General features: G+C 33.2%; 2 protein-coding genes across 11 annotated transcripts; both read left to right on the plus strand.

Annotated features, from left to right (window-relative positions):
• The first annotated feature begins 1,528 nt into the window (after positions 1–1,528).
• LOC107958069 (putative serine/threonine-protein kinase) lies at positions 1,529–9,022 on the plus strand. Of its 3 annotated transcripts, none has more exons than XM_016893731.2 (7): positions 1,529–2,064; positions 2,222–2,348; positions 2,774–2,886; positions 3,114–3,324; positions 4,358–4,595; positions 6,058–6,208; positions 8,409–9,022. In XM_016893731.2, the coding sequence occupies exons 2-7, from the start codon at positions 2,267–2,269 to the stop codon at positions 8,751–8,753; spliced, it is 1,140 nt and encodes a 379-aa protein (XP_016749220.2). In that variant the 5' UTR covers positions 1,529–2,064; positions 2,222–2,266; the 3' UTR covers positions 8,754–9,022. The 3 variants fall into 3 exon arrangements, with proteins under 3 accessions (XP_016749220.2, XP_016749221.2, XP_016749222.2); XM_016893732.2 differs by having other exon boundaries at positions 1,679–2,068; XM_016893733.2 differs by having other exon boundaries at positions 1,679–2,064; positions 2,228–2,348.
• Positions 9,023–10,414: 1,392 nt separating this feature from the next.
• Positions 10,415–17,919, plus strand: LOC107958070 (RNA polymerase II C-terminal domain phosphatase-like 2). Of its 8 annotated transcripts, XR_001700575.2 has the most exons (18): positions 10,433–10,920; positions 11,004–11,474; positions 11,831–12,041; positions 12,314–12,471; positions 12,571–12,641; positions 12,734–12,839; positions 12,929–13,018; positions 13,272–13,413; positions 13,515–13,921; positions 13,994–14,051; positions 14,498–14,631; positions 14,887–14,940; positions 15,193–15,289; positions 15,701–15,855; positions 15,953–16,093; positions 16,458–16,531; positions 17,162–17,279; positions 17,373–17,455. XR_001700575.2 is itself a non-coding variant. In XM_016893734.2 (16 exons), the coding sequence occupies exons 1-16, from the start codon at positions 10,651–10,653 to the stop codon at positions 17,479–17,481; spliced, it is 2,607 nt and encodes an 868-aa protein (XP_016749223.2). In that variant the 5' UTR covers positions 10,415–10,650; the 3' UTR covers positions 17,482–17,919. The 8 variants fall into 8 exon arrangements, 2 of the variants coding, with proteins under 2 accessions (XP_016749223.2, XP_016749224.2); XR_005928798.1 differs by lacking the exons at positions 15,953–16,093; positions 17,162–17,279 and adding an exon at positions 17,679–17,919 and having other exon boundaries at positions 10,415–10,920; positions 13,281–13,413; positions 17,373–17,584; XR_001700570.2 differs by lacking the exons at positions 15,953–16,093; positions 17,162–17,279 and adding an exon at positions 17,679–17,919 and having other exon boundaries at positions 17,373–17,584.
• The last annotated feature ends 1,355 nt before the right edge of the window (positions 17,920–19,274 follow it).

Genomic DNA, 19,274 nt, shown 5'->3' on the forward strand with positions numbered 1-19,274 from the left:
AGCTAATATTATTAGATTTGAATTTTTTCATTATTTTGTTAATATAATAAATTTAATGTTAATTGTGAGTTTGTTTAATTTGTCAAATACAATCCGAAAAATGTGATTTAATTTCAAATTCAGGGTTGATTTGATGAAAGTTAATTACTACTATTACTAGCTAATTATGAATTTTCATCAAATTGAATCTAAAACCTGTATTAAACACTAAAAAGTTAATATTATTATTATTTTAGTACAAAAAATATATAATGTTTTTCAAATACATGTACCACATTATAAAAAAAATTAAATTTCAGATAGTAAATTATGTATTAAGCTATATTAAAAAAAATCGATTCAACAACCAGGTTTTTTTTTATCTTAACTTTAAAAATTTTATCGATTTTTAAACAGTTAACTTAAAAGTCAATTCAATTATTCTATATCGACTAATTTTTCATCAAATAATTCGACCGACCAGTGGGATTACTAGGAAAGAAACAAGGCTTTGCAATTTCCATCATAAATGTTAAAAGTAGTTCCATTATTGTAGGACTGAGGCTTTGATTATTTTAAATTCCAATGACTTTGAAAAATTGAAATGTTATTTCTACTGCCGCCGTTGCCCATATGTTTTCACATATGTATAAGTCCACCGTCCGGGGTCCGTCCAGCCATGTTTGGTTTGGGTTAATTTCACTGAACATCTCTAAGTTATCACTCAAATTTTAAATTAGTTCTTAAACATTAAAACATTATAGTTTAGGTGTCCTTCCATTAACTAGTTATGAATGTTGATGTTAAATACTAGTTCGGGCTTGCCGTAGAATATTTTTGAAACATGCAAATTAAATTATAAACACGTATGTACTTATTATATGGCAACTTTGATATGAAATATTTGAAATATATCGTTCGTTGCGAATCAACAAACCTCTTGATGTCTCAGTATTGTTCTCGGTGAAGGATTTGTCTCCTATCTTTATCGAGAGCTCAAATGTAGGTGACAAGTTTACAAAGCGAAAGTGCCTAATTAGGCGCTTGAGCGGTATGCAATTACCCAACAATGCTTTATATGTTATAGGGCATAAGTTCAAATTTCACCAAGAGCAAATTTTGATGTTTCTTTTGATGGATGATCTTTTGAGGGTTCAATCAACTTCAGATGGATGGCACTTCGAAACCCAATAAGCGCCATCAAAAATTGCTTTTTTTTTTAAGTACATCAAATCCAAATAGGTCATGCAATAAATACAAATATATTAAAATGTGCTTCATGCATGATTTGAGCTAAGATTTAACATTCAAGCTAAACAAGGTTGATAGAAGAACTTAATTGATACATAGTGATACTTTGAAAACTCAATGGGAACATTTTGAAATTTGGGGACCAAATTAAAATATAGGTCATAGTTTAAGCACTTTCTATGAATTAACCCTTTTGTTTTCACAGACAGCCAAAGACAATGTCAAATAGACAAATATAAAACTCATTCAAAGCCAAATATATATATATATATATATTAGGTTGACTTGGTTGTATTGTGGAACTTTATAAAATAAAATAAAAAACCCTTTCTTTTCCTTGTTCATCTTTGCAAGTAAAATTTTTTATATTTGTTCTTGTTGGCACCATGTAAAAATAAAAGGGTGTATGAATGGTTAAAGTCAATGAAGTTTGCCCATCAAAATAAAGAAAAACATATAGCTAAACATTACTGGTTTAAAGCAAAACCACTGACCATAAAATTCACCAACTTCCAACTCCCCTTTTTAATCAGCAAATTGTGAACAAGGTTTTCTATATCGTGTCTTGCCTTACTTGTCGAAACCAACCCAATGTTTGTTGTCACTTTCAATGTCTCTCTTTCACTCCTTTTTCTGTTAAATGACCAACTTTTCTTTGTTTCCCTTTATTTATCAAATCCCCCATAGTCAAATTTTACAACCCAACATGTTATTATACCTTTGATGATGATGATAAATGGATCTTCTTGTTTCCTTGTTATGTCTGCTTCACCATCTTCAAATTTCAACATACACCTTGTTGGGAACTCAGCCTATTTTGACTCACTGTGTTTGGTAGGTTGGTGAATTCACCTCGCTGCATTTAATTCACTTTTTATCCTTTTTTGAGCTGTTATCATATCATTGCTTTAAGTTATGAAACTTGGTACCTTTCAATTTTCTTTATTACGCCTTTTTTCTAGTTTATGACTAATGATTGCTTTTGGTTCAGGATCAGCTGAGAGTATCTACACAGCTTACAAGATCTTGAATTGGTATGTGGTGTTTTCCCATGAATTGTAGGTATTTGTTTGATTGTTTCAAAGGAAAGCATCGCCAAGAACAGATACAAGGTCAAGGTAAGATTTTGAGTCTATTTCAGTTGATTTATTGATATGCTTTTTTTAGGCTACTTATAAAGCTCAAATCTTTGGTTTTGAGCTCTTGGTTAGTTACTTTAATAAACATATATAAGCAATGTAGGCTGTAAATGGCTGGAAACCTAATTCTGCTCTTCTTGGTATTGTGTGAATTCATGGTTTTATGGTTTCTTTTGGTATATCTTTGAAAATTGAAATATTGGCTAAAAAGAAAGGTGGATTTTTCCTTATTAAAATGAAAATTGAAGGAGTATCTGCAGAACGTTGAAGAACAATTAACTTTGGCTTCATTAAATGCATTATAAAAGTATCTTTTTTTGCTTTCAAATGAGTTTCTTTTGAAGTTTACCTCAGAAAATTCTCATGTTGTTTTGTGTATTTGGTGTTGTATTTGTGCATTATAGAGTTTGCCACTGCCAATGTAAGGCTCTTTTCATATAATTCATTGAGATCAGCAACATCAGATTTTCATCCATCAAACAGAATAGGTGGAGGTGGCTATGGAGTTGTTTATAGGGTAAACAAAATACCCTTTGCTATTTTTTAAACATTCAGATGTCTATTTGATTGCATATGTATGTGTGTGTGTGTGTATGTATGTATGTATGTATGTATGTATGTATATGTGTTATGCGTGTGAGAGGAGGTTTTTGTGGTTTTGAGATGAATGCTTCTTTGTGGTACTAATGCCACTATTAGCAGAGAAAGACACCTAACGGTAACTTTGCTTTTATGATTGCTTAGGGAGTTTTGAGAGATGGCACTCAGGTAGCCATCAAGACACTGTCTGCAGAGTCCAAACAAGGATCTCACGAGTTCGTGACGGAGATCGATATGATATCGAACATTCGACATCCGAACCTTGTCGAACTAATCGGCTGTTGTGTTGACGACAATCATCGGATCTTGGTCTATGAATACCTAGAGAATAACAGCCTTGCTAGTGTTTTACTTGGTAACTACTTAAATCCTATGCTTTTCATACAAGTTAGAATGAATTAAGAACTATAGCTGGGAGATACAACATATTATTATTGACCCAAACTTTGTTTAGTTCCTTTCATTTGAACTACTCACTTAAGAACATAGATTATTTGCAGGGTCAAATTTTGATTTTGGTCCCTCTACTATGCTCAAAGTTGGAATTTAGTTTTTGTACTTTAATTTAACATGATTTGGTCCTCTACTTTGATGATGTCATTGGTTAATTCAAATAGTTATCAGTGATAACTATTCAAGTTAAAATTCTAGCCTGAGTTTTTCTTAAAAACTGTTTTTCTAACTCGTCACTTTGATATTGATTCTTTTGTGTTGGAGGGCGTATTTTGTAAAAAAAAATCACATTAGTATTTTATTTGGAATAGTTAACAATAATAAATATTGGACTAACTAGAAATCCAATTATGTTAAACTAAAGTATAGGGAGTAAATCTCAAATTTGAGTATAGTAGAGGTACCACAGCCATAATTTGACATTTTCTAGGATAAGAACTATGAAGAAAATATTACATTACGTATTTATGTATATTAGTTTAGCCTATCTAATGGTAAAAATACAATGGAAGCCCTTGTAATAGAAGTTGGATAGCATTTTGCTTCTTCTACTAAAAAAATGGATGAATTAGTCTTGTACTTTAAATCAAAGAACAAACTGATTCTTCCCTTAAAAGTTTCATCCATTTTTACTATTAAAAATAGATCCCTATACGTTAGCGCGAGGTACACATGGCACGCCGCGTATCATTATCTAGTTATTCTATTAGCCATGGTAGGTTTTAATAGTAGAAATGGATTAATTTTTTAATAGAAAGGATTGATTTGCTCTTGATCTAATGTATAGGGATTAATTTGTCCATTTTTTTAGTATAATGGCCCAAATGCAATTTAATTCCTAGTACATGGGTCTCATGCATTGTACTTGAGAGGAAAAACATAGATAGTTTTCAAGATTTTCGGGGTATTCTAATGTCAAGCAATGTTATTTTCAGGTTCAAGAAGTAAATATATAGCTCTGGATTGGCCTAAAAGAGCAGCCATTTGCTTAGGTACAGCTTCTGGTATTGCATTTCTTCATTATGAAGCTGTACCTCGTATTGTCCACAGGGATATTAAAGCTAGTAATATACTTCTTGATGGGGATTTTCATCCTAAAATTGGTGATTTTGGGCTAGCCAAGCTTTTCCCAGACAATGTCACTCATCTAAGTACTCGAGTTGCTGGAACAGTGTAAGCATGATTCTCTTCGCATTTTGCATCTTTTGGAATGACCTGCCTTAGCTATGTAACTGTTTCAAAGTTCATTGATGAAAAATCTTGTTTTAGGTAAGGTTTTTTGATTGATTCACGACTTACAAATGATAAAACCTGCTTTTAGTATTGGTGACGCACAAATATGGTTTGATAATCAACCACGGTTCCCTTGGAAGCCGAGAGCCATAGGTTAGAGAAGGTCCCCTAGCATGGGAGCCGCAGATGGTCTTTAGGAGAGCAGAAGAGGAGACCCTTCCTTTTAGTTTTTCTCTTTTATGTTGGGAGTGATTCCTTGGCAAGAGGTTGTACTAGTAGTCAGATTGCATTTTACTTTTTCTACTAAAAAATAGATAAATTAATTTCTGTATATTAAATCAAAGAGTAAATTGATTCTTCTGTTAAAAATTTCATTCATTTACGTCAGCATGAGGTACACATGGCATGTCACCTCACTATCTTGTTATTCCATCATCCAGACTAGTTTTTAACTATACAAATGGATGGAATTTTTGACAAAAAGAATCAATTTGCTTTTTAATCTAATGTATAAGGACTAAGTTATTTATTTTTTTAGTATTTGGGACAAAATGCAATTCGACTCTTACTACAGGGGTCTCCATATTACTTTTACTATGATTCCTCCATAGTAAGTCATGGGGAAAGACTTATATAATCCGCAAGTCCAGTGGGCAAGTATGTGAGATATGTAAAGGCCACATGTAGATCATTTATAGTTCACATGTTAATAATCATGCAACACTTAACAAAGTGTGATATCAGAGATGTCATCCCGAAAACGATCTAGCTAGGTTTCCATCTCCATAGCACGGTAGACACATACAACAACTATATACAAAGCAGATATTAGAAAATATTGGCAGATTAAGTGTAGTTCATCATGTTTAGCTCCAGATTTCTCTCATATATATTGTTGATGATTGTGGAAACGAATATATCTATATAGAAGGAGATAATTCAATCAGATGTCCCTAAGCTATGAGTCAAATTCTAAAGTTATCCCTAAACTTTAAAATATTCTAATTGAATCGTCAAACTAAGTATCGTCTCTCAATTAGGTTCTTCTATTAATTTAGCCATCAACTTTGACATCAAACTGGATCTAGTGTATAAAATTATTCATTAAGTTATACGTGCTTAGAAAAGGAACTATGTCAAATTCAATCTAGTGTAAGACCTTATTGGAGCAATACTTTAGTTTGAGGATTAAATTGGAATATTTTGAAGTTTATCACCAATTTAAAATTTGACTCAATAGATTTGGGGCATTTAATGCAATTAACCCCACAATGAAATGCTTAAGCCACTGTGTTAGACCAACTTCATGCAAACGTGAAATCTAACACATGATACTCTTTTCTGTGATAAAATGATACAATTCAGTGTATTTTATTCCTAAGCCATACTTTATTTTATGCAGTGGATATTTGGCCCCAGAATATGCCCTTTTGGGACAATTAACCAAGAAGGCAGATGTATACAGCTTTGGGGTTCTGATACTTGAAATAGTCAGTGGAAAAAGCAGTACTAAGGCTGCATTTGGAGTGGAATTGATGCTTCTTGTTGAATGGGTATCTTTTTAAATCCTTTTTTTCATCACTTTATCTTATCTCAAATTATGATTTTCATCCCCATACTAAATTCAATTTGGGTTTCAGTCATAATTTTATGTAATTTAGTCCTCCTATTATTAAAAAACTCCTCTAGTCAGATGCAGCTGTTTTAAAGATCCAAAACTCGAAATTACTTGTGTTATTTAAAGGGATAATGTAACTTTTGGCTCCTGAACTTAGCAAGTAGGTTCACATTGGTCCTTAAACTTTTTTTTATCTACTTTGACTCCTGAACTTGAAAATTGTTACTCATTTAAGTCCATTCTATTAATCACTGTGGAAAAAAGGGGGATAATGTAATTTTTGGCCCTTAAACTTGGCAAGTAAGTCCATATTCATCTCTGAACTTGACAACTGGGTTCACTTTAGCACTTGAACTTGACAATTAGGTCTACTATAATCCCTAAACTTGAAAAATATAAAGGTATCATCACTTGAAAAAAAAATTAGATGATGATATAATGCCATCTCAAAGTGTCATATATTCAGTGTTTTAATAACCGGATAGATTAGACCACTAGTTCTCAATTTAACCAGTTCAATCGATTCGACTGTCGGACCAACAATAGTTAAAAAAATAAATAAAAATCTAAAAAGCCAAGTAAAACTGATTTTTTTATTACTAAAACTGATTTTTTTTTTACTTTTTTTAGATTTTTATAAAATTTTAATTATTTATTTAATTATTGTTTGTTCGACGATCGAACTGATCAAACTGGTTGAATCTAGATTAGTGGTTTAACTTGTTCAACCATGGTTCGGTTATTAAAACATTGAATATGACACTTTGAGATTGTACTACATCATCATTCAAAATTTTTTTATTTTTCAAACTCAGAGTGCAACATCATCAAACTTTTACAAATTTCAAGTTTAGAGATCAAAATGGACTTAGTTGTCAAGTTCAATTGTCAAAGTGAACAAAAAGAAAATACAGGTATCAAAATGAACCTAATTGTCAAGTTCAGGAGTTGATGTGTACCTACTTGTCAAGTTTAAGGGCCAAAAGTTACATTATCCCATTTTTCTTTTTCACCGTCATTAACAGAATAGCTTACTTGCTAAGTTTAAAGACCAAAAACTACATTATCTCTTATTAAAAAGTGAAATTATGGATATCAAAATAATTATTTTCACTAATTTGTCATTTTAAAATCTTCCAGCTGCACCCCCATGATTTGGACTTTTTTTAAAAAAAAAATTCTATATCAGCTTATTAACGGAAATTTTTAGTGTTTTAGATTAATGCATAACATTAATAATAGGAGGACTAAATTATGCTAAAATAAAGTATAGAGACTAAAACATCAAGTTGAGTATAGTACATGGACTAAAACTGTAATTTGACTACTTATGGTCGTTAGTTAATCCAAACTCAGGCTTTATATAATTGGTCAATTTTGTGGTTTTGGTCCCTCTAAAGTTATAATTTATTTTTTTCTTCTTAAAATTATCCTTTCCAGCAAAAAAATTTATGTGTGTATTAGCTATTTGGATTAAATAACGACAATAAAAAAGTAGGGGTAAAAAAACCTCTCCAGTCTCTCTCAATTTAATCCCTTTCAAAAAAATTGGAGCAATTTAATCCCTATCAAATTTAAAAGTGAGCAACACAGTGTTTATGTCTTCCGTCAATTATACACAATTTTGATTGATATAGTAGCAAATTTAGCCTTCAATGTTTACGTATTTTGTCAATTTGGTTTTGATTCTAAAGATTCAACAAATTTAGTCTCAATATTTACACATTTACATAAATTTTGTAGGCTAAATTTGTTAATCAAGACCAAATTGAAAGGATGTGTAAACTTTTAGAGCTACATTTGTTATTATATCAATCGAAATTATATACAATTGATGGGAAATATTAACACAATGATTAATTGTCCTTTATCCTAAGTTGACATAGATGAAATTGCTTCGCTTTTTTGAGAGGGACCAGCTAAATATCGATATCAAGAGAGACTGAAAAAGGTCTTTTTTACCAAAAAAGTAGGGCAAATTCAATAATTAACACAGCAACAAGGGAGCTCCAAAATATGCAAAAATAAAGTATAGGTCTAAATCTTAAATTTTAGCATATCAGAGGGACCAAAATCATAATTTGACCTCGATGGTCTCGACATCGTTAGCTGACTAAAACTGCAATGTGACGCAGACGTGGAAACTCAAACAAGAAGAAAGGCTTTTAGACATTGTTGATCCAGAACTAACTGAATATCCAGAAGATGAAGTGCTACGGTTCATCAAGGTCGCCTTGTTTTGCACCCAAGCATCTCCACATCAAAGACCCACAATGAATCAAGTGGTGCAAATGCTATCCAAAGACGTGCACCTCAACGATAAGCTGCTAACCGAGGCCGGTGTTTATAAAGGGTATCGCCGTACATCGTCGGAGTTAACATCGTCGTCTTTGAAGACTAAAGGCAAACAATCAATGGAACCTTCTTCTTCTACTAACATTGTTAGCTCTCATAGTATAACAGAAATGCTTCCTAGGTGATGATCATGTAGTTCACTATTACGAGTTGGGTCAAAGGCATTAACTCTTTCAGAGTTATTTTCTTCACCCACAAGACTCGAGGTTAAAATCTTGCTTCAGTAACATCGAGCTCTTTACCGTCCTACTGACCCATTTGGTTTTTATTACAGAATGGGTAAAAGCCGGAAGCTCAAAGGCTGTAGCACCCCATTTGTGTTTTGTGTAATTATTTTTGAAATTAGTGTATCCAAAATTGATCATTCACAATATAGTGCTTTTTTTCTTTGGTTAAATTCTTCAAAGGATCCCTGTACTATAAACTTAGGAACTAATTAATCTCTTTGCTATTAAAAATGAGGGTCTAATTAGGTACAAGTATCATAGAGGCCCTTGTATTAGGAGTAAAATTGCATTTTGTTCTCTTTACTTCATTAATCCCTTTGATTTTCCACACTAATTTATAAATAAGTACCATAGAGGCCCTTGTATTAGGAGTAAAATTTCCATATATTTACTTTAACAACATATATAGCAATTTGATGGTAAAAATTATTATGGAGTTTATTGTATTAGGAATATAAATTTTTTAACAGATAAGTTTGTTTATTGATCTAACATATATGTATTAATTTGATTATTTTTTGAGTAAAAGAGGAAAAATATAATTTGACTTGTAATACAATGGCTTATATGATACTTTTACCATAATTTGATTATTGTAATTTTTAAAGGGTAAACTATCAAAATAGTCAATTTTGTTTATTTTAAGTTACATTTTAGTCACTTATGTTTGAAATGTTATGTTTTAGTCATTTATATTATCGTATTGTAACATTTTAGTCACTGAGCCGTTAATTGCCGTTAACGGTGTAACGGTAAGCTGACGGCATTTTAAACAAAAAATTTAGGTTAAATTATACGATTGATCCTCATATTTTTTCATTTTGAGCTATTTTAAATTTTTTTCTTTTATGTTCTTTTAATGTTCTTTTTTTATTCTCAAAACGAAAAGAATATGGGGACCAATTATATTATTTAACTTGAAATTTTTGTTTGAAATGATGATTTAATGTGCCACGTCAGCTTACCGTTATACCTTTAACGATAATTAACGACTCAGTGACTAAAATGTTACAACACATTAATGTAAGTGACTAAAACGTAACATTTTAAATATAAGTGACTAAAACGTAACCTGAGATAAACAAAAGTGACTAAAATGTAACTTGAGATAAACAAAAGTGACTATTTTGACAATTTTCTATTTTTTAAAGGAAATAACTTTTGAGGACTTGAAACAATTGTCAAATTTAAGATTTAATTTAGAAAAAAAATCATACTCCAATATATAAAAATGTTAAATTCAAGTCCCTAATCATAATTTAACTTTTTTTAAAGTTAACCATCTAATTTTATGTTTTAAGATAAATTTAATAAAATTCAATCAAAATCTCAACTAAGCTAAAACTTGAAAATCGACGTTTAACGTGCGACTATTTGGATTTGGTTACGGAGTCCCACGTTCCCCACTGTACACACTTCAAGAACTAAAATCATGAAGATTTTCATTTATCTGATTCGGATTTTCACTGGCCCAAACCGGACCGTACATTCAGGTATTTTCGTAATTTCACCCAAACCTCACCTCCTATTTAAACGAACCCATCATTTCCGCTATAAATACTTTGAAACCCAGCCAGAAAAAAAAAAAAAAACCCAAAGAGGGAGAAAAAAAATACAAAGAGAGAGAGAGGGAAAAAAAGAGAGAGAGTAATGAAGAAGTTCACTTCACGGATTCTTCTTTAATCTTTAAGCCTTAAATCTCTTTACATTTTACTGTTTTGCCATCCCACTTTTCTTCCTTAATATTATCGAATCCAACTGGGATTTTGAATTTTTCGCCTTTTTAAAGGAAAAAATGAGTCGATTAGGGTTTAAATCCATGGTGTATCATGGAGACTTTTTTTTGGGTGAACTGAACACTATCCCTATCACGGACTCGAATTTCCAGTTCCCGAATAACGAAATTCGTATCCACCACATCTCCCCTACCAGCGAACGATGCATTCCTCTTTCGATTCTCCACACGATTTCCTCATTTCCCGTTCGTTGCAAGCTCGAATCCCCTTCTCCCGTAGAACAGCCGCATTTGATTCATCTTCACGCCTCTTGCTTTTACGAATTCAAGGTTTCCTCTAATTTTTTAAATATATTTTTTTAAAAATAATTTAATTAATTAGTTTTGACTGTGGTTTTTTTTTATTTTTTTAGACGGCGGTGGTTTTGGTTGGAGATGAAGAGGTGCACTTAGTGGCAATGCCGAGTAAACAGAAGAAGTTTCCTTGTTTTTGGTGCTTTTCGGTTTCTACGGGACTGTACAATTCTTGCTTAGGGATGCTTAACTTGAGGTGTCTCGCGATTGTTTTCGATCTCGATGAAACGTTGATTGTTGCCAACACGATGAAGTCGTTTGAGGATAGGATCGAAGTGCTTAGGGGTTGGATTGCGCGGGAGAGTGATCCGATTCGTCATTCAGGGATGTCGGCTGAATTGAGAAGGTATATAGATGATCGGTTGCTGTTGAAGCAGTACGCGGAGAGTGATTGTGTTGTTGATAATGGAAAAATGTTTAAAGTTCAGATGGAAGAGGTTCCACCTTTGTCTGATGGCCATGAGAAAGTTGTTCGGCCTGTGATTAGGTTGCAAGACAGAAATATTGTCCTTACTCGTATCAATCCTGAGGTTAGAGAAACAATTATTGACTTGATGTGCTTTTGTTGATTTAGTTGTTTATATATTAGTGGATTTGTGTTCTTCAACGATTGTTCATAGAAACATAATATCGATATGGATTCCATCGGTTGTTTTAGAAGTTAGAACAATGAAGCTCCATCCCTTTTTGGCATATTTTAATGATAAAAATAAATTGGGATTTATGTTGTATCATGTGGAATTTACTGAGCTGATCGTCCTTCCGTGATACAGGCATTTTGATAAATGCATAATGTAACACGTGAAACAAAGAATGAATAAAGGATTCTGTTTGGAATATGAAGTTGTGTATGCTTTCTCATTTATGAATAGTTTTCTTTGTACAGATTCGGGATACCAGTGTGCTGGTGAGGTTACGACCAGCGTGGGAGGAATTGAGAAGCTATTTGACTGCGAAAGGACGAAAGCGCTTTGAAGTATATGTTTGTACTATGGCTGAAAGAGATTATGCATTAGAGATGTGGAGGCTTCTTGATCCTGGGGCACATCTGATAGGTTCAAAACAACTACTGGACCGTGTTGTTTGTGTCAAATCTGGTAAGTCGATTAACAAGTTTAACTATCTTCTTTTGTACTTGAGTCATGGTGTGCTATCATTCAAATGATGAAATTTTAGAAATTAATTCTAATTCTTTTTGGAATCTGAGTTTCTGATTCTTAATTTTCTATTAGCATATGTGAAAATTGTCTCTTCAAGCAATGAACCTGTAGTAGTAGTAGGTAGCCTCCCTTTCTTGTTGGTGCTACCACTTTGAGGACTGCTTTAGCAACCATGTAATGTCTTTTTGTTTTCTTAATGACTTTTACAGGTTCCAGGAAATCTTTGCTAAATGTGTTCCGTGATGGCAAGTGCCATCCACAGATGGCAATGGTAATTGATGATCGTTCAAAGGTCTGGGAGGATAAGGATCAACCTCGAGTTCATGTAGTTCCTCCATTTGCTCCGTATTATGCTCCTCAGGCGGAGGTACATGCTGTGCTTATTTGTGAGCTAACTTATTAATAATCTGAGATATTGTTTTCCTGTTCTGATTTTTTTATGGAAAATCTTTTCCCTCTTTATTAGACAGCAAATGCAGTTCCAGTCCTCTGTGTGGCAAGAAATGTTGCATGCAATGCCAGGGGTTTGTTTTTCAAGTAAGCCATTAATTTTGTGTGGTAGATGGCTATCCCTCATTATCATCCTTTGATGTCTGCATTTCTAACTTCTGATGGTATGTTTTATTTAGAGAGTTTGATGAGAATGTATTACGGAAGATGTCTGAAGTTTTTTATGAAAATGAGGTGGTAAATCTGCCTGTTGCCCCTGATGTGAGCAACTATTTGATGTCAGAGGTACTTAAATTGACCATATATGATAATTAGTTATGAGAATCTTTGAATTTCCAATTGCATTTCAAGTATTTACTTGTCACTGATTGCAGGAAGCTAGTTTTGCTTCAAATGGGAACAGTGGAGCTCCTATCTGTGAAGGAATGAATGGAGCTGAAGTTGAGCGGAGGATGAATCAGTCGGTAAGTTTGGTAGTTGCTTGGTGAATGAATATAAATTTGCCAATTGTCCTTGGTCTGGATACTACTTTTGTTGAATAAGGGCTCTAACAACAATTAATAAACTATACACATGATAACGTTGTGTTGCACTTTGCCATCTTTTGGATAAGTTCATTCTTTTCAGTTGCTTCTAGTGATGTGTGTTGCCATTTTGAGTTTTTTATTATTTGAAATGTGTTTTTTCCCTTAACTTTCATTATTATAATATCTCTAGTTTATTCAGGAGGAGAAGCATGTTTTGGACTCTTCCACTCGTCCAGTTACAAATAACCCTGAGTTGCGGTCTGAAACCTCTCAGCCATCTGTTACAGATATTGTTGGTCCTGGATTTTCAGTAGCACCATTGCCTTCTCAGAGTAGGGTTTCAGTTTAATGTTATTTTGTTTTGAGTAGAAGGCATTATTTACTCGGTTGGAGTGTATTTGGCCTTATTTTTTTACTTTTAACTGTATCTTAGAACCTAGTATACTTGGAGCTCCTGGTCTGCTTTCAAATCCTATGATGCTTGGAGCTTCTGTAAGAAGAGATAACAATGGTAGTGAAGGTGATTATGACATGAAGAGAAGAGCCCTTGGCATAAAAGAGAGTTTAGACTTAAGGAATCAGAGCTCGATCCAACCTCCACTCCTACCTAAATTTCCGATACAGACATCATCATCATCACTAGTGCCTCAGGGAGGTTGGTTGGTGGAAGAAGACATCAATGAATCACATCTAAATGATCGACCATCAGGCACCGCACAAGAATCTGATGTAATAAAATCTGATAAATTGCGAGGTTATCAGAATCCGTTTTCTCATACAGCACCTGGTTCTGTTTCCACTGGTTTACCATCGTATGCATCCCAAGTGAAGATTGAAGAGGTTTGATCAAAATTCCTCTAGAATTATCTCATTAATCTGTGTGCATCCTAAATTTTGTCTTGTATGCTTCAGGCACGTACTGGACTGGATACACCAAAGCAGAATGTTCTGCCTACTGCTCATTTATCAGGTTTCTGAAGCTATTACGCTTGTCTTGTGTCATTCAGTTGTTGCATGATATTGATATTCTATTGAAAGGAGGCTTGTGGTCTTGTAAATATGTTACTAGGTAAAATAGTTTGAATAACGAATAACCAGAGCTACTATGCATGGCAGATAAGTTATGGAGTATATGGAGATAAATATGCTTGTTAAAGTGTAATTGATAAATACTCGTTCAAATGAGAAAAGAAGCTGTCTAGAAAATCCAAAAGCAGGTAGAAGAGTTGAACATGGAATGGAGGAGTTGAATTGGGTCTTTTTGTATTGTTGCATTAAATTAGATGAATTTAGATATTGTGGGAGGACATGGTTCCAAGGTTTGTCATGCACATCTATTATTATTGTTTGGAGTAAAGGCGGTTTTAGATAATTGGGTAGTAACTTCCATAAATGATTGTTTGAATTCACTTGCAGAGATAGGTGGAACTCAGAATCATCTGCCTTCTATTACTAGAGAATTGCAGTCTGAAGGTGCAAAAATGAATCTTCTACCCTCCCATTTGTCGATAGGTGTTCTACAAGAAATTGGACGAAGATGTGGTTCAAAGGTACCATTACTTTGAGGGTTAGGATCTCATTCATTAAATTTCCTTTTTATCGTATATGACTTCAATGACCATTCATGAGTATGTCTGTCTCAATTTATTTATGGTTCCTTTTCTTGTGAATGGTGTTGATGAGTGTAAAGTAGTGTACAAAAAACAATATAGGGGGGACCAGCTCTTTAGGTGCACGGTTATTTATAGTTAAGCTTGATTGCCTTGTTTAATCAATCTACTGTTTTTCAAATTTGTATTTTACAGGTTGAGTTCAGGTCTGTGGTAAGCACCAGTAAGGATTTGCAGTTTTCTGTTGAGGTCAGTGAAAGCTGTACTTCCTTGCTAATAAATGGAATTCTTCTGGATTGATCTGAGTTTTCAACTGTGTATGCGCCTTGTAATATTGTGAAAATGCTTTGTTTTTGGTGGTATTGACATGTATTTTTTTCTTGAAACTAGCTTCACTAATACTCTTTGTTCCCTTATTTCCTTTACCTTCTCTGATTGTAGTTTGTGAATTTGTTTTGACTTTTCAGAAAGCATCTCATTTCTCCAGCTTATTTTATTTAGGTTTTATTCACTGGGGAGAAGATTGGTGTTGGAATGGGTAAGACAAGGAGGGATGCTCAGCAGCAAGCTGCTGAGCTTGCGCTTCATAATTTAGCAGGTGCGTTCATTCTTGGTTGTTTCTCTTGCTGTACTTGTTATTATAATTATTTGTTTCAAGACTGCAAGCATTCATCTTGGTTTCAATATGATTGGTCAGAAATGAATGATAAGGAATATAGTCCTTAGGCTATAAGTGTATTCATCTTTTTTAACTTTCTCAAAGGTCCCATGAGTTCTATTTAGTTTCATGAAAGGAGTTTAAACCTTTTAGTGCTTTTTGGAACCTTCTAGGGCTATGGATATGCATATTTTCATGCATCATACTTGGTGAAAAGTATGATTGTGTTATAATACGGGTGTATTAGTAGATTATGCAGGTTTTTTTTGTTTCCAGTTTGTGTTTTTCTTAACTATGACATCAAGTGAAGGTGCAGTAAGTACCTAACTAATTATATACATGGCATCTCAGAAAAATATGTAGCATATATAGCGCCTCGTTCGGGAGCTGTGGATAGAGATTTCAATAATCTCTCTCTTGGAACTGAAAATGGATTTCTATGGGACGTGAATCCTGCATCCAATGAAGCAATAAAAGAAGGGTTTCCTAAAGATAATACTTCTGAGGTGAGCATTCCTGATGGCTTTCATTACTTGATTTGATTTCTTTGTTTATAAAAAAGGTGATGCTTGGATAAACGGTATCTGGGCAAAACTTTTCCAGATATAGGTAGTGGTTATATGGAGAGAAACCACTCCTCTTTGAATTGCACCAAGATGTAAGAGCTAAAACTCTTCAAGGAGAGTGGGCCAGCTTATTGTCTGCTACTGTTGCCTTAATTGGCTCACTCAATCCTTTTAAGAGGTAAGGGCTTGGTGTCAGTCTTTAGTTTGCCCATTATCCAAGTACTCCCAGTACATTTCTTTCAGATATTTATTCCCTCTTGTAGATGTAATATGTGGACGTAATTTCCTTGAATGTGAATCCTCTGCTAATATCCCATGATTACTGAGTTTGATTTATATACTTGGAGATGTTTACAAGCAATCATGTTCTCAAGTGTCAAGTAAAAATGAGTTGATTTAGGTACTTGGAGACTTGAAATCAGGTTTTAGAATGGCTTATTAATAATTATTTTTGTTTTTCGTGAATGATCGGAAAACATTGCATTCATTGATTTCAACTGGTATAGATTAACCGACTTGTTTGTTTGATGACTAAATATCAGGCTGCTGAAGAACCTGGGAGTAATTCATCCACTATAGCAAATCAACCAGTTGAAAAACGTGCCAATTCACCAAGGTATATATGTTTTCCTTTTGTATCTACTCTTGTATTTGTAGGATGTATTTAGGCCCTTAGCCTTGAAAATTATGGAAAGTAGGGTTCACTGACCAAGTGCCGACTGAGTTCTATCTATTTGAGTGGCATATTTAAGTACATTCAAGTAGATATGTCAATTGGGTGAGTGGGATTAGTTTTGGCTTTGGTCATTTCGTGTTATAAAATTTTTTAGTCACTTCGCTTCAGATCAATTTCATGTTTGGATCAATTTTATGTTGGGGTCATTCCAAGTTCAGGTTATTTTGGGTTTGAGTGATTCAGGTTTGATGCTAAGGTTTTTCGAGTCAGATTATTTTCTGTTTGGGTTGTTTCAATTTTTGAATTTGAATTGTTTTAGGTTCGGGTTGAACAGGTTTGGGTTGTTGGCTTCTTATGGTTAAATTGGGTCAAGTTGGGTCGGTTGACCAGGTTGGATTTATGAGTTCAAATCAGAATTAACATGTCCACATTCAAGGCTCATGTGCCTTCCCATGTCATTCTTACTCAGAACCTAATCTTTTCCAGTGTTTTTGTTCCATATCTTAGGGTTTGCATGGCTTTTACATCAGAGAGATGTTTTTACTTATTTGCACTTTTATCTACGATTAGGAGTTAGGACTGCTATTTCAAATCTTCATCAGACAGTGACTGGGTTTCATTGTGGAAACTTTCCTGGTTTCTCGCCTATCCATCACCAACGTGGACTCACTTTTTGAATGGAATAGTAGTTAGCATCAAAGGATGGGATTTTTTTTTTTGAGCTTTGAGGCTTTAAGAAACTAATGTTTTGCTTCTTAACGTTAGTTATCTCTATTTGCAGATTGTCCGAATCTATGCCGAGCAAACGGTCAAAGGAAGGAGTTCTGCGAAGATTAGGAAGTAGTCTATCATCCTCACGGCAATCAAAAAATGAGCATACCATTTCATGACAAGCCACGAGAAGGTTTTGAGATGACATGAATTTTGCATAGCAGATGTGCATCAGAGATACCAACCTTTTTTGCAGAATTAGGATTTATAACTAATTCTGAGGTAAATAGATCTCTTCTGGAAATATGGAGGCAATCTTTAAATTTTTTTGTGATCCTTTTTAACCTAACATTTCCTGCAATGTGTATGATCAAAGGCAGAGCTTTATTCTCAGATCACAATTTCAATGACCGATACGAATTTTTCGGCCCCAATCCTATCTCTTCTCTTCGGGTAATTTACATTCTAGATCACCGATAATACGACTTAAAATGTAAATTGTTTCCTCTTCTCTGCATCTCTTCATGCTTGCATATGCATGTGCAAGTATATTTCGGTACTTGCAGATTTGATGTATTCCCCTTTTATACCATTCATTGTCAAAAGTTTCAAATTCATCGTGGAATTAGCATTTCATATTATGATCTTTGTGGTTAGTGGTAAGTTTCTAAAATTTTAAATATTTGCATAAAAGTGACAAAGTGTGATAATTATGATAGTTAAATCAAATTGAAGTTATAATTGAGAGGACAAAATTATGAGTAATAAATTTTAGTTATGTTTCATTTTCACAAGTTTCTCACTTGAGACAGCACAAAAGAGAACCCTAAAATTCAATAGCAGAAATGACTCTAAATAAAAATGAAGCATTGCCAAGTTTTTCAATCCAAGAAGTACAAGAGAAATTAAGCAAACTAAGCATAACGCTATCCTAGTTAATTAACTAGAACATGTACCCATGGTGGTCCTCTTCCCATATTCTTGTCTCTATGCCTTAGCCTATTCAAAGTTCATTGTATGAAAAAATACATATAAAATCTGTTCAATTTTCAATATAATCCAAATCATCCCATCTCTGCCGATGTATTTTTGGCATTCATGGTCCTATAATTTCTCACTGCATTTGGATAAAATTTGAGAATTAGTACCGTTTACGTTCCACATGAGGTGTAGTAGAGGGGCGTTGGAGTTTTTATTCCACGACACATTCGGATGTTTTTGAATAATGGAATAGTTGAATGAATTTTGCTTTATTTTCTTGGGTTATCTGTGGATTATCTTTTTACATGAGAGTGCTTGATTCTTTTTTTTTTTTTACTAGTCAAGGCTATTGTTCTTAGTTCGACAAGGTCATGCTTAAGGATTCTACTCTACTGCCCGCCCTTCTGTTTTGCTTGGGTGTTTATTGAATTAAGTGTAATGCTGTGATAGGTACTATTTAAGAGTTTTTGAAGTTTGGGTTTCTTGGCCAATTATTCCTTGAGCATTTAAGTTTATTATTTTAGGTTGGGTTCTTTGTTCTAAAGATATAACATATAGAGAACATCTACACTAAATATTATTTTTTTGTTATTTTTGAAAGAATATTGTTTTAGAAACATTATTTTATTATTTTAAAAACAAAGTTTAATTCTTTTGGTTTTTTTTTTGGCATTCAATTTTCAACTTTTTCAAATTATTAATTTCAAGTTTTTCATAATTCACATAAAAAATAATTCAAATAAATTTTTTTCAAACAAAATTAAATTGATGAAATGTATTAATAATGGTCATGAATAAAAATAAAATATCCATAAAATGTTAAAAACGATAAATGTAAAATTTATAAAAACAATGAAATGAATGGTTACTTCTACTTCAAAAAAAGAAAAAAAAGATAAAGAAAGAAAGAATGGTTCCTTAAAATAAAAAGAAATGAAGGTTAATGCAATGGATGAAAATTAGAAATTGATAGAAGAGTTATGGATCATTT

Source organism: Gossypium hirsutum, chromosome A01 (genome assembly GCF_007990345.1).
Source record: "Gossypium hirsutum isolate 1008001.06 chromosome A01, Gossypium_hirsutum_v2.1, whole genome shotgun sequence".
Taxonomy (NCBI): domain Eukaryota; kingdom Viridiplantae; phylum Streptophyta; class Magnoliopsida; order Malvales; family Malvaceae; genus Gossypium; species Gossypium hirsutum.